This window comes from Colletotrichum jinshuiense, chromosome 15 (assembly GCF_051148585.1).
Source record: "Colletotrichum jinshuiense chromosome 15, complete sequence".
Lineage (NCBI taxonomy): Eukaryota > Fungi > Ascomycota > Sordariomycetes > Glomerellales > Glomerellaceae > Colletotrichum > Colletotrichum jinshuiense.
This window is the reverse complement of record NC_139308.1, coordinates 128,064-152,166: the sequence shown is the minus strand read 5'-3', so window position 1 is coordinate 152,166 and position 24,103 is coordinate 128,064. Positions and strand designations below refer to the sequence as shown.

At 54.7% G+C, this 24,103-nt stretch overlaps 5 protein-coding genes across 5 annotated transcripts; 1 reads left to right on the top strand and 4 right to left on the bottom strand.

The window, feature by feature from the left end:
• Nucleotides 1–151: 151 nt before the first annotated feature.
• Nucleotides 152–1,125, bottom strand: EsH8_XV_000021 (uncharacterized protein; the record flags this gene model as incomplete). The annotated part of the gene is made up of 2 exons (XM_083274062.1): nucleotides 152–1,033; nucleotides 1,108–1,125. The coding sequence occupies 2 exons, from the start codon at nucleotides 1,123–1,125 to the stop codon at nucleotides 152–154; spliced, it is 900 nt and encodes a 299-aa protein (XP_083120594.1).
• An 883-nt stretch (nucleotides 1,126–2,008) lies between these two features.
• On the top strand, nucleotides 2,009–2,869 carry EsH8_XV_000020 (uncharacterized protein; the record flags this gene model as incomplete). The annotated part of the gene is made up of 1 exon (XM_083274061.1): nucleotides 2,009–2,869. One exon carries the CDS (start codon nucleotides 2,009–2,011, stop codon nucleotides 2,867–2,869), a length of 861 nt encoding a protein of 286 aa, XP_083120593.1.
• An 81-nt stretch (nucleotides 2,870–2,950) lies between these two features.
• Nucleotides 2,951–4,868, bottom strand: EsH8_XV_000019 (uncharacterized protein; the record flags this gene model as incomplete). The annotated part of the gene is made up of 2 exons (XM_083274060.1): nucleotides 2,951–4,783; nucleotides 4,845–4,868. 2 exons carry the CDS (start codon nucleotides 4,866–4,868, stop codon nucleotides 2,951–2,953), a joined length of 1,857 nt encoding a protein of 618 aa, XP_083120592.1.
• A 2,617-nt stretch (nucleotides 4,869–7,485) lies between these two features.
• Nucleotides 7,486–9,819, bottom strand: EsH8_XV_000018 (uncharacterized protein; the record flags this gene model as incomplete). The annotated part of the gene is made up of 2 exons (XM_083274059.1): nucleotides 7,486–9,691; nucleotides 9,806–9,819. 2 exons carry the CDS (start codon nucleotides 9,817–9,819, stop codon nucleotides 7,486–7,488), a joined length of 2,220 nt encoding a protein of 739 aa, XP_083120591.1.
• Nucleotides 9,820–13,141: 3,322 nt separating this feature from the next.
• On the bottom strand, nucleotides 13,142–16,594 carry EsH8_XV_000017 (uncharacterized protein; the record flags this gene model as incomplete). Its single annotated transcript, XM_083274058.1, has 4 exons — nucleotides 13,142–14,383; nucleotides 14,498–14,674; nucleotides 14,755–15,599; nucleotides 16,528–16,594. 4 exons carry the CDS (start codon nucleotides 16,592–16,594, stop codon nucleotides 13,142–13,144), a joined length of 2,331 nt encoding a protein of 776 aa, XP_083120590.1.
• Nucleotides 16,595–24,103: the final 7,509 nt, after the last annotated feature.

The following is a 24,103-nucleotide window of genomic DNA, read 5'->3' as shown; positions in this document are numbered from 1 at the left end:
ATTTACATGTAAACAGCGTAAAGTCAATGAAGGGAAAAAGTGGCCATGTTATCTCTACAGGTGCCTTTGCCGAGGTTCGAAAACTCTAGAACGCGTACCTGTGAGCCGGCGCGCAATAATGCCCACCTAAATCTCCCACAAAGGCCATAACCTAACCCTTCCACTGCTGTTTGGCCGCGTCATACTGCATCCGGCACCTGTCCACCTCCTTCTCCATCTCCAACAGCTGCATGGATCCCTCGGCCGCCCGGTTGGCTGCTGCCTCTGCATCACGTAGCTTGGAACGGGCGTGGCTCTTGGCAACCCACCGGCATACTGACGGGCTGACCTCGTGCACGGCCGGGGCTCGCTGGAGCCGGGGATCCCATTTGTTTGTGTTCCGCATATACTGCTTGACGCGCCTGATGTAATCGGCGTGGGCCGTGGGGAGGTCAACACCGGTGTCCGCCGTCAAAAGGGTCGAGAAGGTCGCGTGGGAAAGAAGAGAGCTGGCTTGGGCAGCCGGTCTGGTTTCGGGGTCGGGGTCGGGCGGGTGATTATGACGATGGCCAGCCGTTTCTGGCGCCTCTTGGTCCTCGCGCTGCCGTTTCTCGATGGCATGACGCAGTCGCAGGGCGGTAGCCTTGGCCAGGGCCTTTGCCTGCTTTCGTCCACGGTTCTGGAGACGAAGCCAGGCAAAGGCGGCAGCCGGATCTTTCTCCCATTCCTCCAACGTAGCTGCGCCGGGCTCGAAACCAAGGAAGTCACAGCACTTACAGTAGGCGTCGGTGATGTCTAAAAGCATGTTAAGCCACGTGTGCATGAGGCGGTCGAGGCCGCGGTGATGCATGTGGCAGCGGGACCGCAGGCGGTCAACATGGGATTCGAGTTGCGGCGATGGCGCGCCCGTCTTGAGTGATTGGGCAATCACTTCCGGGCGTTGGCCGTATGTTGCCGCGCCCCAGACGATCAACCCCTTGGTTCGTTCGCAGTAGCGGACGCGCTTTCTCTCTCTCGAGCAAGTGTATTCGGTCACGGGGACCCCGCAGAGGAGCTGGCATGCGTCGGAAACGGTCAGCGTCAAAGGTCCCCAGCAAAGAGAACTTGCAGGTATTGGTCAAATCATACCTCATTAGAGTTGTTCATACACATCCTGGCGGGCAGGGACATCTCCCAGCCCAAGCAGGGAGAGAGGATTAATCGATCGAGATACAGGCAGGGTGCGAGTTGTGGCTGAGAGAGTGCAGACGAGATGATGGATGCTGAACATGAAGAGGTGTGTGTGGTAAGGCGAGCAAAAGGCAGAAGGTGAAGAAAAACGAGATGGGTTCTCAGCAAGCGAAGGGGAATGGCAGGTAGCCCGGGACTGAAGGATCTGTGAGAGACAAGGGCCAAGAAAGGGACCCGAATGATGGGAGGACATACGACATAACCAGGGCGCGCTGTCACTAGGGAGCCGTCGTAACTAGCTGAATGTGCTTTGACCCGTTTGTTCCGGCCGAAATTGAAATTAGCCGTCCATGTTCTAGACATGAACAACAAACGGGCATCCCGCAATTGTATGACGATGGGTGGACGCGATGCTGTGATGAGACATGACGGGGTTGGCGCGAGACAATTCAAATCCGGGCAATGACAACAGCGAGAACAGCAACAACGGCGCCAGATAAGAGCTTGCTGTACATCATCCGCCACGTATCCATCCATTCTATCCTTTCCATTGTAAACTATTCATCCATCCACCCACCGACGATATACTGTGCCTTGAGCGCCATCCATCAAACCCGTTTACACAGTTTAAGGCGTCATCTCGTGTCGAGCCGTCGTCAAATCTATCGACCCAAGTCGGCGCAGGTTTCGACTTGACATGGCCTCCGACTCGGTCGCAGCTCCCGCGGAGCAGCAGCATGACAATTGCGTGACAGCTACGGTGTGTGTCTAGCCTTGCTCTCGTGGCCACAGAGACATCTTGAATACCGTAAACCTTCTACTGACGCAGCAGAAGCACATCTGCGGAAACCCAATCACCATGCACACCAACGCTCGAAAGAAAGTCCGGTTTTGTCATCGGTTCAAGGGCACACTTGTCCGCCAAATCCTGCAGGCCGCCAAGCCGCAGACGACAGGCGCAACACCAATGACGGAACCAGCCACATTGAATATAGACCGGCGGATGAAGCTTCAGCAGCACCTGTGGGAATTCAGCGGGCTGGCTGAATACCCCGAGCTCGAGCGGTTCCGGCGTACGTTTGGGAAGCTGGCAGCGCACGTTATCGAGGAGACGGAGTCGGGTCTTGAGAGCGAGGGCGGTGAGTTTTGCAACGGCATTGACATACGGATTATGGCGGCGGATCATGGCGAGTGGGACCGCCGGCCGTGCGAGGCGTGGAAGTGGTGTAAGGCGCAAATGAAGAGGCGGGCGGCGAGGAGTATGGAAACGCAGGAGGGCCGCGACAAAGTGATGGGCGCCGCCACGAAGGCGTTGGTGACACTCTCGGGCCTGCGAGGACGAATCGTTGACGCCCATAACCTCCTCCGACGTGCCATAGACCTCGAGGCTGCAAGAGACTTGGCTGAGAGCAGCCTTATAAGAGAAGAGATTGAGATGGCAGTAGAGGTAGGATCAGGTGGGCCCGAAAAAGGAGGCATTGATAATGGCACTGGGAGAAAGGACGCCACAGACCGGTCCGCCGAGGAGAGTGATGAGGAGGAGCGGAAGCAGAGACGGCACGAGGTTTTGTCGACCAATGTCAGGAAAGCTCAAGAGAAGTACGATTATGGGCTCAAGCGCGCGGCAGCGGCCGAGGGAAAAATCATCAGCGGGGATGATGATGCTGCTTTTGAAAAGTTGGCTAGTCTTCTGGATGGCCTGCTGACGACTCTTGAGTAGCGATTGTCGATGAGACGATGAGACGAATGGCTGATAGTCTAACACGCGACATGGAATAATAGACAGTGTTTAGCTAATCTTCTACCTCGCCCAGATTCCAAAGACAAGATCATTCAACGTCGCAGCCTCGTCATCACAAGATTCTCTCGCACGCCAAGAGTCTGCCACACCAGCAGCATCAGCCCTGGTGGCGAGGCCTGCTATGTCGCGTCGAAGCCAGAGGACCTGCTGCAAGGCGATGTGAGCATCATCGTAGTCCTTGTTTCCGGAGCGCCTTTCCTTGGCCCATAATACGGACCGACACAGCGCAAGAGCACCCTTGTACGCCCGGACGTTAGTAGCATCAAGACGAGCATCATCTACTCCCGTGCCATTGATACGGTGGAGCAGAGACGTCACCGCAGATATGGCGGCATCGGTGAGCGACAAGGTACGCAGCCGCCACTGATCAGCAGCATTGAGCTTGATGCGCTTTGCGTCGTTAATGGCGCGGACCAAGATGGGGGAGGAGGTCGCCAGTGATGCCCTCAGATCCGAAACTTGGTTCGGAGTTTCTGCTGCTGCTGCTGCTGCTGCTGATGCTGCTGCTAGTATTGTTTTCGACCGTAATGGCGTCCTCAGCCGCAGAGGCGCCACAGCCGGGTACAGCAGCCCAGGCAGGTCCCTTGGCAGCGTCATTGGCTGCGGACCCTGTCGCTGGCTGAGCCATGACTTGACATGATGTTTGATACGCAACGGCACCGTCGGAAGGGGGGCTAGAGATAAATCTGGTACGTGTTGTATCTCAGGGCGACGATACTGGTGTACTAGGCCCCCGTGTTCATGTTCCTGTTCTTGAATGACGAGAAGAGGGTGGCTCGAGGCTTCTCCAGGTGCCCTTCCGTCGTATTGCCGTCCGTATCGAGTGCCAATATTGCTGCTTGAATCGCTTGGGAAGATGGGGTCAAAATCCTCAACTTGCGGTACTGGAGGGAAGTTTTCTCCACCTCCGCGCCGGTGGCATGAACGATGAGGAGACGCGGGTGGCGACGGCAGGACATTGACAGAGTTTCTCCAGGCCGTTGCAGGTGTGGTCGTCTGAGCTCTTTCGTCTTGTGCGGATGATGGGGCGTAGGACGGGTCGAAGCTGGTTGTAGACAAGCGGCTCGATTCATCAGCTTGAGGCGACGAAGGATAGGAGTCTGTGGCACGCGAGGGAATGTGCCTCGGATCAAAGGTGGTTGCGGACATGCCGCTTGACCTAGACCGAGGTTGTCGTCTTGAAGACGAGTATGATGGAGCGAAAGACGGATCGAATGTAGTTGTTGACAAGCCGCTCGACTCGGCAACCGTGGGTGATGAGGTGGCAGAGACGTAGTGTGGGTCAAATACTGTCGTGAGTACTCCAGACGATACCAAACCACCTTGGAATCGGTCTGTCGGAGCTGTGGGAACTGTCGAAGGGGAAGGGGGTTGGTATGTGGGATCAATGCTCGCGGTAGACACGGAAAGGTGCGAGAGGCCGACTCTGGGTGCTGTTTGGTCGAGGCTAGACGCCTGCTCCTCGCCAACCGCCGGGAGAAGGGGAGGCTTAGTATCGCCATCCCAAGCAGGATGGACCCACGATATGGTCCATGGTGGCCAGACGCAAGTACCGTCCGGGTGCTCAACGATGGTCTGCTCCTTGGCTAACTTTGCGAACTTGGCTTCGAGGGCGCGCTGCACTCGGGGGTACACGAGGGCGGAGTATTCACTGTCGGAATGGACGCAGTTGAGTTCAACGAGGAGGTCTTCAAGGTGAGCCTGAGAGCAAGCTTTCCGGTCCGGCTTGTGCCTGGCGAGATGGCGGAACATGGCGGTGTGCGCGCGAGGGCACCACTCGAGTTTTTTGTTCCTGCCTCGTCGAAGTTGGGAGACTGGCATGCCCTCGACGGACTGGAGGGGGACTGTTAGCCAGGCATGATTTCAAGTTATTTGAAGCGAGGCCAGAGTTTACCTCGGCGGTGTTGGCCCTGCACATGGTGCAAGGCTGTTGATCTTGGAGGTGATGGCTTGGAGGTGATGGCTTGGAGGTGATGGCTTGGAGGCGTTGTATCTAGAAGGCTGTGATTACTGGATGAAGATCATGGGGGATGAAGAGGATGAGAACATGAGATAGAAAATGAGAGGGGGTGAGGAAGAGAGAAGGTGTGAGAAAGAGCATAAGTGAGAGAGTGTGTGTGAGTGGGTGAGGAAGGGAGAGGGAGGCGGGAGTGTGTGAGTCCTGAAAAGTATCGAGAATGAAAACGACACCATTGTCACAAAGGTCGTTAGGGTTCTCATACGAACGAGTAAACGACCAGTCGGCAAAATACTGCCGTGGACAAGATGTAAACGAAGGGGTTGAGAGACAGAATCAAGTCCACGTTGCATTGAAAAGCCAGGTGGTCGACCAGGTGGTCTTGAGTTCGTGTGATGCAGGTAAACGGAACCAAGCATCATGTTCATGCAGGAGTCCTTAGATTAGGAGGCGGTCAGGAGATCCTGTAATGCAAATGGACGTAGCCAAGTCTCACGTTCATGCGAGTCGCCCCTCATGAGGAGGAGAGGACGGCCGGTTCATGCGATGCAGGCAGGCAGGCAGAATCCGACGCGATTCGTGAACCCAATAGCGGCCGGACGGGCTGTTTGCCGAAGTGATCACGCATGTGCCGGGCGATGGATATGAATACCAGCTTCTCCCTTCCTCCCCATTCCCACCCATCTTTACACGGCGTCTTCGTATTTCTTACTTGGTCAAGTTGGCAAGCCTGCAATGAGTACTGATGGCTGCCACAAGTGTCAACGGAAATGACTCCCAAAAGCCCCAAAGTTGACGAACGCACAAGGCAATCATGGGCAAACAAGAAAACAAGCGAATTTACCAACATCTTGCGCACCCTTTAATACCGCTCCCACTTATGTGCCGGGGACCAGGCGATCCACTCGTATGTCGGAAGCGAGGCGTTCCAAGCAAGGTATGGATGCGCGCTGATAATTTGCTGCGAATTCGAGTGCATAGAGCTAACCATGTGGCAGACAACAGGCGAATCCACACACACACACACACTCTCTCTCTCTCTCTCTCTCTCTCTCTCTCTCTCTCTTTCTCTCTCAGCCTCCCGCTTCCCTAAACATTGGTGCGCATTCCAATGGAGCATGCCCAACTCGTGAAGCCCGCAAGGAGACGAGCGGTTAGAATCCGAGGACGTCAGGCTCCCTCTTCCTCAAGCATTGGTTCGCAATCCAACCGAGCACGCCCCAGCACCGCAGACGCAAGCCGACAACGTGGCAGAGACGTGGCGAAGACTACCGAGAACAGTATCTCTCGCGCTCTCTCTTTCTCAGCCTCCCTCCTCCCCCAACGTTGGTTCGCAATCCAACGGAGCACACCCAAAAGCACGCCCCAACGCTGCAGGTGCACGCCGAAAGCGTGGCGAAGACTGCCGAGAGCAGTTCAATCTCGCCATGATATATCATGGCCCAAGAAAAGCATAACTTGCAGCCGAAAAAGCAACCACGTCTTACGCCCTGGCGCGCTTCACCCCACCCCCAACGCCATGCCATAGCATACCTCCCATCGTTTCCCGTTGGACCCATCGGCCAATGCGGTCATTATATGTACCGTTGGAGGGACTTTTTTTCAAAGAGAAAGAGACGTTCGCGGGAGAGGGTACAGATCTATGTTTGGCGACGCGGGCAAGAACAGTCGGGAGGTTGATACCATGTTGGCGACTACCACCTGAAAAGCATCCACGGTTCTCTGGATCCGAGGCGACTGGTCGAGGACGTAACATGATGGGCGGCCTGGGTGAGCATTGTGAGAAAGGGGTGATTATCTGGCGGCTGCAGACGCCACTAGTTGCCTCTCCCACAAGGCGAGACTATGGGTGACCCAACAGTGCGATCCTTATTCCCTTGCGCCTCCCTGTAGCGTCTTGCTTGCGTCTTGCGTCTTGTTCGTCTAATGTCGGATATCTTCATCATCTTCACACGAAGTCGTCATGAGATTCCTCCTCCCGCTCTGCAACTTGTCATGACTTGGTTAGTGCTCAATGCACCCCGAGATAGTCATGATGGTCGTCAACAACCATCTATCAACTCCTTCGAAAATCATGTCTTATACCCTCAATGGGATTGACATCGATCGAAGCGCCGGAGGAGATACTCGACCACCCGAACGCAACCACACGCGTCCGCATGCCGTTTCCTCTGCGTCTGTTTGCCACATGACTTTTGCACCGTGAGCTTGGCCGAGGCGTACAAGGTGGCGGTCTGGCCAGCCGTCGCTTTGTACCCGGGCCGGGTTCCGGGCTTAAGTCATGGTGTAACCAGGGCAACGAGGCGACAATGGTAGGGGTGGGGCAGGCAGGGCATGTCCTGTTGGGGATGGAGGACGATGATTGTTGTTCACTTGATCTGAAATGAAAAACTGGGTATGACTCTTTGTAACTTTGTCGTACACTGTTTGCCCGCATTGAGGTTGGTCTGGCCAGCCAGCTTCGACGTGGTCTGCAGGGTGGCAGAGCAGATGAAGGACTTGACGGGGACCAGTAGAGAAGAGAATGAGAAGTGAAGAAAGAAAAGAAAATAAGGAAAAACGTGCGTGCGTCTTGGTATCATGCGGACTGGTGGTCTCTCTCGGATGGTGGTGTCGAAACACACTTCCTATTCTTCCAATCTTCCTTCATCTTGTTCCTATAGATCTGCCACTCGCGCTCGTGAAGCAGGTACTCGAGGGTAGCGATGTTGACATTTCGCTTGCGGATCAACTGTCGACTGTGCGCCGGAAACGAGAGCCACACGGGACCGTACCACGCCGCAAACTCATCGGCGCTGGCCTCGCGGGCCAACTCGGGGTGGGCGGGAACTCTCACGCCGACAGGCTCAGGCATGTACCCGCTCTGTTGCCGTCGCCCTGCCGAGGCGTTCCAAGAAAAGAAGGAAATCAGTTGGTAGATGTTGAAAACCCATGGGGAGTCTCGAGGCGCTGCGTCCCTGGCGTCCGCGCTTGTACCGGACCAGGCCCCTGTCCCTGCCTCTGCCTTGACGAGACGGTCAAACGCCGCGTAGACATTGCGTAGATAGGCGGCTTGATTCGACCTCTCCTGTTCCTGCACGAGGTCCCGCCTCCGAATCTCGTCCACCTGGAGGCGACCGTAGCGTTTGAGCTGGGAGCCCAAGCGATCAACAGCTTGGTGTATCGCGACGGCGTCGGGTTTGAGCGTGATGACGGCCGAGGAGAGGATCCATTTGTACCACGGGGCAGTGATCAGTGCAGCGGGAATGCGGCTACGGCGAGGGTGCTCTGGGGGTAGTGGTGATGGTGAAGTTGACAGGGGGACCAAGCTGCCTATAGCGTCATCCATGTTACCCTCGTCCCCATTTTCGAATCGGCAGAAGGTGGGGGGGATACATGCGAAGGTGATGCCGTACAACCGAACCGCTAGCTCTTCATAAGAGCCCGTCCAGCCATCTAGTGCCGATGAGTTCCATAAAGGGGCCGTTTCTAGGATCTCGCTTTCGCCATCGGCGCGCTCGAGTGACCGGTGCGAGACGGCGTTCACAGCACCCAAGGCAACACGGAGATCCTCGACTTGCTGCAATACCGAGGTCATCCGTAGCGAAAGAACTCGCGAAGAGTTTATCATCTCGTCGAGTAATGCCAAATCGGTATACGTCGGGTGGTCAGGGTCGTGGAGGGAAGGTAGAATCTGTGTCTCGAAAACGGTCTTGACGGGGCCAAGGAGAGGCCCAAACTGGACGAGGAGGAGGGGCAGTTGGGTAATATAACGGAGTAGTTCGAGTCGGCTATCGACCGGGTGGTGTTTGGCATCGGTAGCCGAGAGCGAAAGCTCGGGGCTCAGGTAGTAGAGGAAAAGACGAGCAACGGTTGGCGTAAGTGGAGAGTAGCGGGAAGGAGGCTCTGTATCGAGATAGAGGGTGGCCTCGGCAAGCCATTGGCCGAGGTAGTAGACATGGGTGGCAGTGGTTGATATTTTCGCATTAATGTCGATAAGGAGGTCGACTGCGTCTGTGAGACGAGTGAGGACGGCGCCACAGACGTGCGGCGGGGGGGTGGGGGTGGCCTCGATGTCAATGTCGACGTCAACGTCAACTTCGACGGCGGCGGTGCCGGCGGTGTGTAAGAAGGGACCGCAAACAGACTCGGCAATGCGTGTGAGGCGGCGCACGAGGGCGAGGGAATGCTGCTCTTGGCCGGGGTACACGTCTCGTCTGACCTCGGAGAAGAGCATCAAATCGAGCGGGTTGTAGGCCTCGAGGAGATTGTTGATGGGGCGGTGAACGGGGATGGCGAGGACGATTGGGCGCTGGAGTTGCGGCAGCAAGGCCAAGAGGGAGAGGAAGGGGAGGGCAGCAAGGAGAGCAAGCAAGACCACGTAGCGCAGCCATGATCGGTCAGGGTTCGCGTCGTCGTCGGCGTCGTTACCTTCATTGGCGTATGGAGTTTCGCGATGAGGAGATAAAGAGTTGCAAACATCGTTGTTGTTGTTGTTGTTGTTGTTGTTGTTGTTGTTGTTGTCGTTGTCGTTGTCGCAGTCGTCGTCATCATCGTCGAGGGCGTACAGATTGACGACTTCCGTCACCCGCACATTTCCGTACGGGCGCCGTGGCACGCCCGGATAGGGGGCGTCGGTGGAGTAGATGGACCCATCATGATGGAGATGGATGGCGAGACTTGGACGGTATGGCTGCCGGGCATGGAGACAGAGATGGATGGTTTGGAGGTCGACGGCGTTGGGGTCTTGCCGGAGTTTAAGGGTCAAGGTAGCAAACTCGTTGGCGGGATGAAGAGGCTCTGTTCTGGCGCGTCGTTAGCAGCTGCGCTTCGCTTTTGTTTCGCGGGGAGCAGATGGGAGATGAGAGATGAGAGATGGGATGGGGGAGGGGGGGGCTAAAAGAAAAGAAACGACAGACCCATAGTCTCTCATCTGCGGCGATGCGGGGGCGGGGCCGCGAGGGCGGAGCTGGCTCCGAGTTTAGCGTATGCTAATTTAATTGGTGTGCTGCTGACTCGAACGGGCGGCGCGCCACGCTGTAGGCAGGGGGAGGACGGTACGGTGATGTGGGTTTGGTGGTGTGGGATGCTGCCACATGCGATGCAGATGCAACCTTTTTCGGGAGAGGAGAAAGAGACGACAATGCCGTGTCCTTTTCGAGATGAGATGGGGACAAGAAAAGGAAAGGAAAGAAAAGGAAAGGACAAACAGAGGAAGCGGCATCACGTGATGGAGCTGGCCCCAACCCAAGTCTTGAGGAGAGCACACCCACAGGGGGTGGTTATGAAGGCGGCCGGGCCCTCTCTTCACGTAAGCACTTGGATCAATTGAATGGCCAGCATCCGTATCGTTGTTTGTCACCCGAGTAGGTAACTAGTTAGCAACCAGCCCAGTCAGTGCCGGGCCGCATTGTGGAAGAAGGCAGGGCGGGTGTAGTGGGGCTGACTAAGCCAGGGTAGTGAGCAGCCATTCTGGTGTTGAATATCACTACCAGTATTCTAAAGGTTCATAGGGTTTCTGGGAAAAGAGAAATAAAGTGTTGTAAAATTTTTATAAAGTATTTCACGGGCTATTCAATTCGAAGATTTACTCCCCCTCCTTTTACTCTAATGTTCCTTTCTTGTTGAATTCGATGAGGCTTTGTCTAAGTCAATTTCATGACCAGTATTGATTTTGGTGGGTTTTCGGGTGTCATGAGGTCTAGATGCAATTGCTGGGTGGTGGTGGTCACTCTATTCCATCTTTGCTGGCCGCACCAAGGTAATAAATACTGCAGGGCGGTGTTGTGGATGTTGAGTGAAGTATCGTATCCGTACGTAGGTGCAGTAGCGGTACCTACGTAGATGCTGGGGTTGCAGGCGGAGGGGGTGCCCCGGTGAGATTACACAATACCCACACTCGAACTGGAAATGCACCCACTCCAGCCACAGCCACAGCCACAGCCAGAGCCAGAGCCACGGCCTTACTGAAATGCACCAGAAATCTAGCCTATTTCAAATCTGTCATGTTTCTTCAAGCTCCCGCGATATACCCAAGCTGTGGAGTAAGAAATCAATACTATTCGCCAGCATGAAGGCGGTAGTGCTTGGGTTGCTTTTTTCCTCCCACAGCTTGATGCCCACCTTGGTGAGCAGAGTATCCCGTACACCACTCATTATCCGTAATGAGGAATTGTCATTATGTAGCCACACAGCCACACAGCCACGCTGCCACGCTGCCACGCTGCCTAGGTTAGGTAGTGCGCATCAATCGCCCCATAGCCGGAGGTCAGCCACCAATCAGTTACGGCCAGTGACCTTCCGCAGTGCAGTGGACATCACATCACACCGCATCACATAGGATAAGTCAGCCATGATAGTATACGGACAACCTGGGCTTGCCGTCATCAGAGCCTCCGAGTCACTCGTGCCGCCGGGTTTGAAGGCCCGAGGCTTCCCCAAGAGCATTCAAGCCAAGGTTGATTGCGTGTGTTTCAACCTCTCCAACATTGCCTCAATTCCGTCCGCGACCTAGAGGGCACTCGGCGGGACGGTCTGATGGTTGGTCGTCTGCACGGGCGCCAGCGGCCAAGGAAAGGGAAACGAGCGACCGATCCCTGGAGAGGGCATACGAGAGTAGATGGAAAGAAAGCAATTGCTCACCCGCTGATGGGGTGTGCTGTGCTGGACCGAGTTGAGCTGAGCTGAGCGGCCTGAGTCACCGGGGCTTGTGGTTTTGAGGAATTGCGAATTGCGCCTTGCGGCTGGACGCTGGTGACAAACCCGATGCCGTTGGAGCGGGATTGAAATGTCAATAGGACGAGAAGGGCGAGAGAGGGAGAGAAGGAGAAAGACGCGGTGCCGATCGGCGGGGGGTTGCTTGAAGAAAAGGAAAGGGCAAGGAAGGAGACGGGAGAAGGAGCACCAGAGCCGGGAAGGCGAAGGCGAGGATGTGTTGAATTTTTAACACAACCTGCACCTGTGCCTGCCCACCTTGCCACCATGTGGTGCCCCCCCACCTGTCCTCCGTCACCTTTGACATAGGTAAGTAAACCTGCGCCTACCCACCGTGTAGTGCTTAACCCGCCCAACTGCCGTGACGGCACCTGGCGCGTCCTGGGCGGAACATGTGCAGAAGGAGGGAAGGTAGGCCGCCACGCCACAACCCGGATGCTTCCCTCGACATTGGCTTCAATCCAAGTTGTGAGGGCGCGTTCGTCCTGCTCTATCCACCTCCCTCTTTCTACATAATGAAAATTACCATCCGGAAATGAGCCACAGCGTCTCGGTAACCCCAATGGCTTCGGGCCAGGGAATGCGGTGCGGCGGCTCAGTGATGATGCATCCACCGGATGCACGCGAATGGACCGGGCCACTTGCTTTTGCCTGTGTCGCTGCCCGCTGTGGCCGTCAATGCATACTTTCTTCTTCTCCCCCATTTTTTTTTAAAAAGAAATAAAAAATTTCATGGGCGCCCTGGAGCAATCGTGTTGCCATGTTTCTCGTCGTTGCATTGAATTAGAGTGTACTTAGTGTACGTAGTGATGACTAAGACTTGGACAGTTGTGGACAGTTGGACGATGACCAATTGAGGCTGAACAGGTTTAGTTAAGGTTGGAGCCCAATATCAACACAACCTCCCCCCCCAAGCCTAGGTACCCACCCACTGGTCGCGATCTTCAACACCTGGCATGGCAACGACTGTGTACCTCCCCATGTCCCTGAGGTATTCGCTGCCCACCAGCGACCTGCGCACTGCGGCGCGTGCGTCTTGTCGTGATCCGCCTGCCCAAGGGCAAGTTGGCGACATCCCGTCCTACATACGTGAATGCAGTATGGGATATTACTCACCTCCCTCTTCGATGCGCAACTTACCATGCCCAATGGTCCGTCGTCATCGATCCCGTTGGGCCGTGGAAATTTACGTGCCGTATCGTAAACATGATTGCCGAGCCATAGGAAAGACATGAAATTCAAACCTCAACACCGACTTCGAACACAAGACTGAAAGGAGAAGAAGAAGTCGGTTCATCATGTTTTATTTGAATGCGCAAACGATACGTGCAGTTATCCACCCCCCAGTATAAGCCATCCCAATCCAATTACGCCAGGCCTTTGCACTAATTATGGGTCAAGATAGAGACGGCCATAAGAAACGCCATGTAGGTAAATGATGCTCAAACATGCCGACGGGTGAGCGTGCGTGCGTGCTTGCCGGCCGGATCAACGGGCTTCAGTCAATCTTTGTGTCCTTTCGGCACCCCGTCAACCTAATCCTAAACTTTGCCGAGTTGCTCATCGATCGCGTTCAGCTCATCGTCAACGGCTTGGAGGGCCTTGGCACTGATTGCGACGGTCCTGGCCGTGCAGGCCCCGCGGTTCTGGATGGCCTTGACTGCCGCCTCGAGCCTGAAAACCTGGGTTCGTAGGCCCTCTGCCGTGTCTGCATCGTCTTGGATGCCGCCAAGCGCGCCGCGGACCTGGGTCAGGCTGTTTTCCTTTTTCTCGCGTTCAAGCGTGTCGGCTGTCGTAGTGGCGGTCAGGGCGGCGGCCGAGCGTCGGCGGAGGCTGGCGGTGATTCGTCTAATGTCGGACACGGAGCGGCGCGTGGCGGCCTGCTTGCCCTGCAGCTTTTGGAGAATCTCCTGCTTCTTTGCTTGCAGTGATTGGGCCCAATCCATTACGGCCTTGCAGATGCTGTCAACGTCCTGCACGCCAACGTGGACGCTTTCACCGCCGTTGGGGCTGCTGCCGCCGAGACACGGAAGCGCACCGTGGACAATTTTGGATGATTCCACTAGGCCGCTGGCGGTATCGTGGAAGTCCCGGAGGCGGCGGAGACAGGCCGGAGTCTCGATCCCGCCCGACAACTCCGCGGGAGAAGCACGATCGCCGTCGTCGTCATCATCGTCATCGTCGTCATCGTTGGTGGCGTTGAGTATAGCCGAGGCGAACACCAACAGGACGCGCCGCCATAGCAACCAATCCGTAGACGCCGGGAGCGGCACTCGCGCCAGGACGTGGAAGGCGTGTATGAGGACGGCGACGCCGCAATCGTCCCCGTTCGGCTGGCGCAGGCTGTATGGCGCAGAGCATCCCCACGACGCCGCGGGCTTTGAGTCGTGCAGCTGAGGGCTCCGAGTGACGCTGCCGACGAGTTTGTCCAGCCGGCCGCGGGCTTCCGCAAAGATTTGCTGCTCCGTGGCCGGGCTGGTGGGGAGCGAGTCGTAATGGTCGACCACTCCCGCGTACTCGGAGATGGTTGCCACCGCGAGGCTCCAGTGTTTCTCCTGGGAGATGGGCAGCAGGATGAAGACGGGGTCGGCGGCCGACGCGAGCGTTCGTGTCAAGTTCTGCAGCATCTGCCTGCTCAGCTTTTCGCCAATCTCGGCCTCCGACGCGTCTACGGCGAGGGCCGCGGTGGGGCATAGGTTGCACAACCACCGCAGTACGAAAGACACGGCCGCTCCCGAGAGCCAGACAGCAGGCTCAAACTCCTCGACGAATGACGTCGGGTTCTGGGCCACCGCTGCTCGACGTTTGTGTTGTAAGGAGTACTCTGGTGAACCGTCGGCTGGTCTTTTTGTAGAGGTCTGGCTCTGGGGGGTTGCCTAGGCCCCGCCGAAACTCACACCATCTTCTTCCATAGCGACTGCGCCCTCGTTGTTTTCAGGGTGGGGGGTTGGTTCCGGGAATTGCCAATCATCCAAAGAATCGTCCAAAGGAGCGTTCGAGGGAGTACCGTCCCCGGGACTAGGAGGCTCGAAAGGTTCGAGAAACGACCGGCCCGACGCCACGGGAGACAGGCTCTAGAAACAGAGGAAGGAATATTAGCTCTGGAACGTGCCGAGTACCAGACGGGGTTGGACAGAAGGGTACGCACACGCACCTCTGGCGACCCAGGGCGCTCGAGGATGGAGATATTCTCGGCCTGGACTATGGCCTCCTCGGGTCTGGTGCTGCCGACAGCTGAGCCGTCGTCGTCGTCGCTGTCGTCGAATAGAAAGCGGTCAACAGTGATGGAAATCACTCGCTCATGCTCCGGGGACACAGAGGCGGATTGTAGTACAGAATTGTGGTTCTCTTCTGTGTGTTTGAGAGAAGAAAAATCATGTGCTGGGTTGTCTTGTTCGAGGCGGGGATTCTCTAAGTCGGGTGTTGTATCTCCTTGGTCGAGGATGGGGGACTCGTGGTCGATGACAAGATCTTCTTGTTCAGGTGCTGAGAGTTCCAGGTCAGGCCCCAAGTCCTCTTCGACCTTTACTTCTCGATGTGCGGCGCGGATGTCGGCCGCGACAAGACCGCTCGTAGCCAAGTTGACGCCCTTGTAAGACCCAAGGTTCGCCCTGCGCCTACGGGGTAGGTAGTCGACGCGACGGCGTAGGTTGGCGTGCCGCCGTAGAACCTGATTGGCGATGAGCCAGTCGGGGCACGCCCTGGAAAAGTCGCGCAGCTCTTGGAAGAACCGGCGGCCGTGCTGGGAGGCGTCGAGTACGAAAGCGCAGACGGCCGAGTCGAGGCCCCAAGTCTTGCTGGCTGCTTGGAGCTTTGGGAGGCACTGGGCATCGGTCGGGGTCAGGGCCGAGGCGGGATGGCAGGAGGCGACGACTCTGGCTGCGTCGATGGGAAGCCAGCAGCGGAGATCAACAACGTCGACGCCCGTGTCGGTGATTTGACGCTCTAGAATGGTGTATCTGTTGACGACGGCGCGATTGACGGCCTTGCTGTCTGTAGCTGTCTTACAGTACCGGGCGAATTCGTTGATGGAAGGTGACTAGATTTCCATGGCAAGAACACGTGGGCGGGGGGTGTTGTGTAGTGTCGTGTGTCGTGTGTCGTGTGTTGTGTATTGTGTGTTGTGTGTTGTGTGCTGTGTGGTGAGGGCGTGTGTGACTGGTCCAAGCAGTGGTCAAGGACGTCGCGTAGTGGTGTTTGGTTTCCAGTTTCCAGCACCGAAACCAACATGCGCAGGAGATGATGCTGATGTAATTCAATTACGTCAGAAGAGTGAGGGCCTAACTGCAGCAGCAGCAACGGCAGCAGCAGGTAGCTTCCGCACCTGGACTGCGTGACTGCGTGACTGCGTATTGTGGCAGGTGTCGTAGCTGTCGTAGTTGCTGTAAGTAGTCGTGGTGCGAAGTACCTAGGTACCGGCCGGTCTTGTGGGCACTTGGGAGATGTGCGTTACGGATACATAAGAGATGTATTACATAAGGAGGATACTGGTCCTGAAACCGCGTACCCGCGTGCGTTACCAGTACAACACTCTACCTCAATGAGGCCAGGGAGTGCAAGCGGTCAGAGCTTGCGCTGCCGTCAACACTACTTCCAAGGGACCGCGGGGCTGCGCCGCGCGCCTTACGCTAATTGTCGCGCAGTGATTGATCTATGGTAGCGGTATTCTAGTTGGTCATCTAAAAACCCGGCCATCTTTTTTTGTCGCCCGGGTGGGCACTTGGGCTTGGGCGGAGGTTGTGTTGATTTTATAACACAACCTGGTTGTGGAAAGCAGCGCGGGTGTGGTGGGCCCCATCATCAGACGCACACACACACACACACACAAATAACACACACACACATGACGATGGCGATGCATCGCAGTCAAGACAACCTCGTCAACCCCCAACTTCGATAGTAACTTGCCCTTGGCAGCCAGTCATACCCCCGAGACCCTTATTCCGACTCCCATCCCTGATGGAGCCGAACTCGACCGGCCACGGCCCCTCCATGGATACGCAAAGTCTGCCGCTACTCATGCCCGGTGAGCCGTGCCTCCACTGTTCACTTCTTGACTTGGGCCTCGATGCCATGGTCACCAACAGTCTCCAGCTGGGGTGTACGCCCTGAAAGTGGGAAATAGACAGCGCCACAGTTCGCCTCGAACGAAGAGCGAACCCCGGCCGCCATCAACAGCGAGCTCGACAAGTCGTACGTCTCTGGCGTCCCTTAAAGCCTTTCTCGAAAACCGGCCGGCTGTGGTACCCCGAGCCTAACCCAACCACCCATCAACCCATTCGCCGCAGTGTCCGCGCTGTCTTCAAGGACATGGCCAAACATATCTTGCCCAGCACCACCGCACTCGTTTTCTCTCCGCCGCGTTGCCAAACCAACTCAATGCCCCGAGTGCCGGCTCTCTACCATGCCATCCATCGCCACCACACCTTGCGTCACTCACCACCAGCCTCACTCAAGTTTTGACTCTAGCGTCTGTTGAACCACGAGTGAGCGTCGTCATCTCTTCAGTTGACCTTGCTGACCGGCAGCAGGGGTAAGCCCGACCATTGAATGGCGTTGGCACAGCAGTTGGTATCTCATCAGGTGCTAACTACTAAAGTAACCACATCTTGTCTCGCTAACCCTACTTACTATAACTGGGAGAGGTGTGTTACAAAAGGTAGATACCGGTCCTCAAATAGCATTGCCAGTATCTAGGTACCTAGTGGTACGTACCCATCATGTCCTGCTGCTGCATAAAATATCCCACATTTACTCCCAAAGGAACCGTCAATACATGAGATCGTGGTTGGGCAAATATTGCTAGGCATTCTTAAGTAATCAATACAATTGGCTCTACCTCGCCTCTCGGTGAAATGAGTTTAATTGGCACCCGATGGGATATTGGTCAGCTGTTACGTGAAGCAAAACGAAGATATTTAGAGCACAAGCCGAGACTTTGACCCACGAACCTCGCCTACTCATTGCATTACCTGAAATCCAGCACTTGGGCCTCATCGGTATGCAGATCCACGATACTACGGCTGTGCCAGATGGTCCCTTCTTGGCCCGCTGCCCGTGAAGATGATTGGCTCCAGAAAGCCGGTTTCGCAGCCAATGCCAAGCGGCTCCCGACAATCCATCTCATCTCACATTCGGCGGAGGCGTGGTCTCGTTGGTAGACCCTTCCAAGCCTGGAGTGAACGATGTCGCCCCTGAGTCGTTGTCATAGCCGTCCCCCCCTGGGGCCGCAATCGCAAAGGTGTGCAGACGAGTGATTGTCCTGGGATGCGAGGTCGTGCTTGGGATCCGTCCTCGACTACTTTTGCCAGTGGTATCGCGAAAATATCGGCATTAGATCTTGAGAAGCCCAAAAATAAAGATTGATTTGAACGCCCAAAACTGTGATAAAACATATCTCGTGTTGTATGAGGCTGAAAGTAAGAACCCACTGGCCATAGTAACATGCGACTTGATGAATCATGTGCTGGCTGGCTGGTTTGTCTAGACTATGGAGGAGCCTATCAAAGTTTTCTGCTTCAATTGCTACTGGTATCGCGGGGCGAACAGTATGTTTAATAACACAGCATGGCAGTTCGGTCGACGGTGATTGCAAGGTAATCCAACGGCGGGCCAGTGCATATGTACGCAACGACTCGCGCACGAGACGCGTTGTCTAGCTCAAGCAGAACTAGCAATTGATGCTAGTATTTGTTTGCACTCGGACATCGACTCATATATTGACTAGGATCAGAGAGGGAAGCCAAAGGCAAGAAGGCACCAGGGCCTGGAAGCAAATTGGCGCCCTCAGTGTTCACAGAAAGGCACCCAAATCAGCCCCGCTCTCCAACAGTAGCTTTGAGCGCTCATGGTTGCAAACATACTATTGGCATCACAGGATACCCGTCCGGGTGATAGACCAACGAAAATACTATATATTCGTGTAACTGTACAGGTGATGTATAGAAGTCGAAGAAGAGAAGAGTCAACGGAACCGACAGTAGAGGATATGTTCTCTTGGCCCGGAGGTTGGACCCCTGGGCTTCGCTGCGGCCTCCTGTTGACGACTGGACAGGCTGTATTCCGTGTTAGTAATCCAACACTTGCAGTCTTTTACTTTTGCTAGTGCCGTTGGAATATGTCGTAATATGGTACAAAAGAAGGGCAATTAACAGTCGGTACAAACCACCAACTACCGTAGAAATACCCATATTGCCCTGCCCACGCCACTAGTTTAACCACACGTAACCAATTCTTCTATCAGTTGAGCTATATTATTAGTATCCATGAACCGTTTGATGGTCTGGTTCGAGGCTGAAGTTCATACGATTGCGTACAACTCTGACGTGAGTACGCTGTCTGCGACCCTTTCTGCTCTCCGTGGAGCTGAAGTAGACGATGTTCCCTGTGGCAGGGAATTCATTACTGCTGTTGCTTCTGCCGCTGCCGCCGCCGCTGCGAGGAAAGGATGGTAAGACCTCGGTCAAGGGAATCCATCACCACGTAATACGTCGGTTGAGATTCTTGATGCTATCAGGCGACGGTTCCTGGTGCGGGGCAGCTGCTGACAGGTCAAAGCAGGTCTTACGTTGAAAGATTGACGTAATATGTTCCCCACGGGCATATTGTTTTACGTACTGCTGCTTCTTGATGGGCGTATTGACTATGAGTATTGTCAACTTCTTGTCCTGGTGAGGGTGAGAGTAATGCCAGCAGTCAGGCTGACGGCTGAGGGGAACAGTTGATGGAATGGCTAGTGGAATGGCTGATAGAACAGTTAGTTGAACAGTTATTTACTTGACGGTTGGCGAGAATCTCTGGTACAGTTATTAGTGGATTTCACCAAGAAAGTCAGGATCGGTGATGAGCTTTTTGGACGTCCGGTTCTTCGCAGCTACTCCTCTGATTTTAGTATCTGTGTATAGTTGAAAATCTTCCTTCTAGATGGTATCATAGACGTTTTTACTAAGTTTTCCAATGTAGGTAATGATGCACACCCTATTGATGAGGAGGTAATCGTGGAAGAGTTTGATGAAGTAGGTAGAAGTTGCTTTGAACATAGCTTCGGGTTATTCCTTAAGGGCCATTTTGGCCTTGATTCATAGTTCTATACTGAAGAGATTCTCAATCTTATAGTATTTGATAAGAAAGCTAAGAATTGAGCCGATCTGTTCTTCTCTATGGGTGGCTGCTGGGTCGAAGCCTACTAGCTCTCCCTATGCTGAACGGTCAATGTAAGGCAAAAGGGTTACCCAGATGTTCAACCTCCCCAAGTGGAGGGTTGACCTGGCCTAGGCCCACCACTTCAGGTTGAACCTCACTTGAGAAGAGCCAAGTGTCGCAACTCATTCCACCGGTGTCTATAGGTATATACATATGTACATTTCCCTTACTTTTTTCCCCCTCTTTTCTTTTTTTTAGAAGATGTGGAACGGCTCCTGGTTGCGAGCTGGTGCCACATGCCTTTTGTAAGCAAAAGAGCTCCCACTGATGTTAGAGCTTGGACGCCTAGCATCACACGGCTGGTTGATTTAATTTTGTTCAAGTTAGTATTCTAGCATTGTGTCCTAAACATATGCACATGCTGCTGGTGATGCCTTGAAAAATTGTTTCCGGAAACAATGCGCTTGGAGCGCAGGCATCTTGGATGATTTTAGTAGAGCGTGCATGTCCATCAACTCATTTGCGATGGTATCGGAGCTTGCTTGCGCCGCGTCCGTGGGTCTGTCCGATGCGGGGACCAATGTGGGGCCGATGCTCCCGCCGCACCGGCATTCCCACATTCCAGCATCAGACTGAGATAAATTTAGTGCAATGTTTTGGTGAGATGGAGAGCGGATGTCCATTTGTTTTGTGCTCATTGCACGGCGGCATGCCCCGCGTTCCACTGTGCCCCCTACCAACCTTGAAAGGTGGACCAGCCCGCACAGAAATACCCACATCTCAGTGCCCAACTCAGAAGCGCCCACACCAGATCCACAAACTAAACATTCTCCAAGACCCAACTCCAACTGCCCAAGAGGTTAAATCAACCTCGTCCCATTTTGCTGGGTAGACCACGACGAGTTGCAATAGGGCTGCATTCTTCTTGACTGCTGCCGGGCAGCCCATAACGGGACTGAAAAGACTGTGCGAACTTCAATCTCCCATCTTTTAGTCTATTGAAGCTGAGGCTTCAGCTTTGAACGTGGTTTTCTAGCTACTCCAATCTACCCAACCGTTCCGGTCCTGGGGTCCAATTTCCCACCCTCTTCCATCTTCTCAGATTCGGAGACGCCCCTCCTCCGCACAGCTGTCGCCGGCACGGTCGGTCCATGCGGCCAATTCTACGAAGCGTGGCCTCCATCTTGGGCTTGCACGTTTTCACAAACAATGTTGCCGAAAATACACAGTACGTACATGGACATGTTTGTTCTGGGGGCAAAAGTGTTGGCGGACATGGAAGGAGAGCGAGTGTGTATCGGACGTATTATCGAGGGCCACTGTTGCACACTCATCCTGGTGGGCAATCAAGATCGCTCCGATATTAGCACACGGATCGAAGTAGGGCAACATTAGTTGATTGAGAGATTGTCTATCCTCCATCCCTCCCAAACTCAGCAGGGTACGTACCCCACAACTGACGCTCCCTCCCCGACGTTTGTCCCTGCTCTCTCCAATCCCTGCACGTTCCGGTTACCGCAGCCGTGGTTGTCGGAATGCCGTGTGGTCCGTGTCTCCATTGTTCCGGGGGGAATTTGACCGCCCCGTATATGTAGCGGGGCGGCGAGGGCTGCGTCGTTGGTAATGGGGTGATGTTGGATGGGAAATCGGGCGTGGTACGCGTTTCGCTGATTGGGGTGGTCCCGCGACGTGTAAGATCCTTGCCAAGTGAGCCGGACCGATCCATTTGGGCTGAAAGACGATGCCGCGTGCGGGGTGGAGACATTGACAATTGCTGGATCGATTGGAAGCTCGGTGTTGTCGGTATGCTGGGGGACCGGAATCAAGCGTCCAGCCTTGTCGTCTGTAGCGGCGAAGTCAACGCTGCGCCGAGCCTTGGAAATGCCGCTCGGTTCTCGGAAGCTTCTGTTAGGTTGTCTCAACCTGAAGGACGGCCATATGCCGCGCCAGGGCCGGAATGAAGGCCGTGTAGGAGAGATTACGTCTCCAGCAACGAGACGCGCGCTGGCGTTGCACCGAATGCATCTGGAAGAGAGACACTTCAGCCAGTCCTCGCCGCAATCGTGGTATCGTTTGGGGCGCGCTTTTTGGCGAAGCTTCTGGGGATGCCTTGTTGGTTCTGCGGGAAGAGGGTCAAGATCCCAAGCTATTGGGGTGGTCATGGCTCGGAGTCTTTGGCGGGTATTGTGGCAGAGTGTGAGAAATCAAAACGGAATTGGTGTAGGAGGGGACGGCGGCCTTGGTCTCGAGAGCATTTGCGATTTCCCAAGCTGTGCTGTGAGGCGACTTCTCTTCACTTCCCTTCCGACAGGTTTTTGTCGTTTGTTTGTCACCCGACGTGGTGGGCTGTGATAGGTCTGAGCTCCCCATGCATGCAGCCGCTACTACCTAACCTTCACGCACCGCGGAAACACTGAGGGAATAACCACGGTTAGAAGGCACAGGCGACGGGGATTGAGATGGTCAGACTCCTGGTTGGATATGTGGAAGATGGCCCCGCATTCGAGCTGATGATCAAGAAGCGGAGAAAGCCAAAGACACCGTGACGCTCGTGATACCTGAGGTGCCCCTAGGGTTCATGGTACCCAGTGCCAAGGCGAGAGGTGTGTGGTGTCAAAATGTTGATGTTATGTCGCAAAAAACGACGTCGTTAACTGCGGGCAGCAATTAACGCCTGATATCCCCTTTCGACATGTTACCAAAGCGCAACGGCAGCCAAACCCGGGAGCCTCAAACATAGCACCGGATCGATTAATGGCCGGTTATCTGCTTACCTGTCAGTAGGAGGCATACGTTTGTCGCTTGGCAGGTTGACGACTGTTTCCTGTCGTTCAGAAGCAGGGAAGATGTGCAGGTGAAGGTGCAGTTGCAATACTGCAAAGTGCTCAAAGCTGATGGTTGCGGGTTTGGAGCAAACGATTCCCGGCAGGCGATAACTCACCGGCAGCATCGGCTACATGATGCATTTAGCCGCCCCGCCCAGTTCCGCTGCGTCGAGAGGAATTCTCTGCATTGGTCAAAGGATGAAAGTAAGACACAAGGGCCTGGCCTGGAGAGATGCGAAGGGGGAATGACTCGGTAGAGCATGGGACAAGCTGAGCTGGATAGATGACTGCTCAGAATTGCCATCGTGGATACGCTATGTTTAACCATGTCCTGGGCGGGAAGACGTAGACAGAACTATCCGGCGGCTTGACCTTAACCTTGAGTAATGTGCAATAGGAAATGAGCCTAACCCGAATTGCCTGATGACAGTGTGCCAACTTGTGACTGAAGCGATCGACTAATCTTCTGGGGACTACAAACCACAGTCATCCAGCCCCCCTCACACCTCACCAAGCCACATGCCGAGTGCACCGCCGCACGCCACTTAATGAAGTCATTTCCGAGTGTAACCAGTACCCCAGAATAACGTGTCAGTGAACGACCCGGCTTACCTTCAGATCATTTTTTGTAACCCAAGGCAAGTTACGGGAATACTGGCTGTTACTGACTGCATTACGTTGCGTTGCGCTGGTTGTGATTCGTGTCGCTGTGCAAGTATTACTGAGTGAGATAGATGGGTTCGCTGTGTTCTCAGGGCGCCTCTCTGTACCGCAAAGGCCCCAGGATTGTCATGCCATGCCATGCCATGCCCGGTCATCCACTGTAGTTGTAGTGATATTATGCGGCAGTCGCCCTTTCCTCTGGGAACAAAGGCGAGTACGAATGAATACGTAGGTGGTGGGCTTTTCCTGATCCATTCAAGGTAGGGACCTGAGTTTAGATAATACTAAAAGGGTTAGGGTTAGGCTTGATTGTCAAGCATGTGCCCCATTATAGTAGTGCGGTTTGGGCCTAAATTTGGGCACATTTTTGACAACCAGCAGGGGGCGGACCGCTGAAACCCCCAGCTCTCACCAAGCCATCTGTTCATCTATCCGCTGCGCTGTAAGATATGTTATTGTTTCTTTGCTCGACTTCTTAACAAAACCCGCCAGCAATTGCTCCCTTCTTCTTCGCCTACTTAGTGGATGATTATGTAGCAAAATACTCATCAGTCAAGAAATATATCCGCAGAAGATGAAAGTCTGTCGTCGTATTTAAAACAGTCGGCTTGACGAATAAAACTGTCTCAGGTATCCCACCACGGAAGGCCAACGACGATGAATACTAAAACAAAAACCCCGACAGAGTTGCCAATGTTGGTGGGCGGTTCCACTGGTGGGTATTCTACGTGATTTCCAGCTGCCTCGGCATGCCGCGATGCTATTCTCAGCTCCTCGTTTGCTGACAATTTCCTACTCCGGCGGGCGTTAGATCCTGTTACGCCACTATCACCTACAAGCAAATCCGCAGGACTATCGCGCTGGCACCGCATT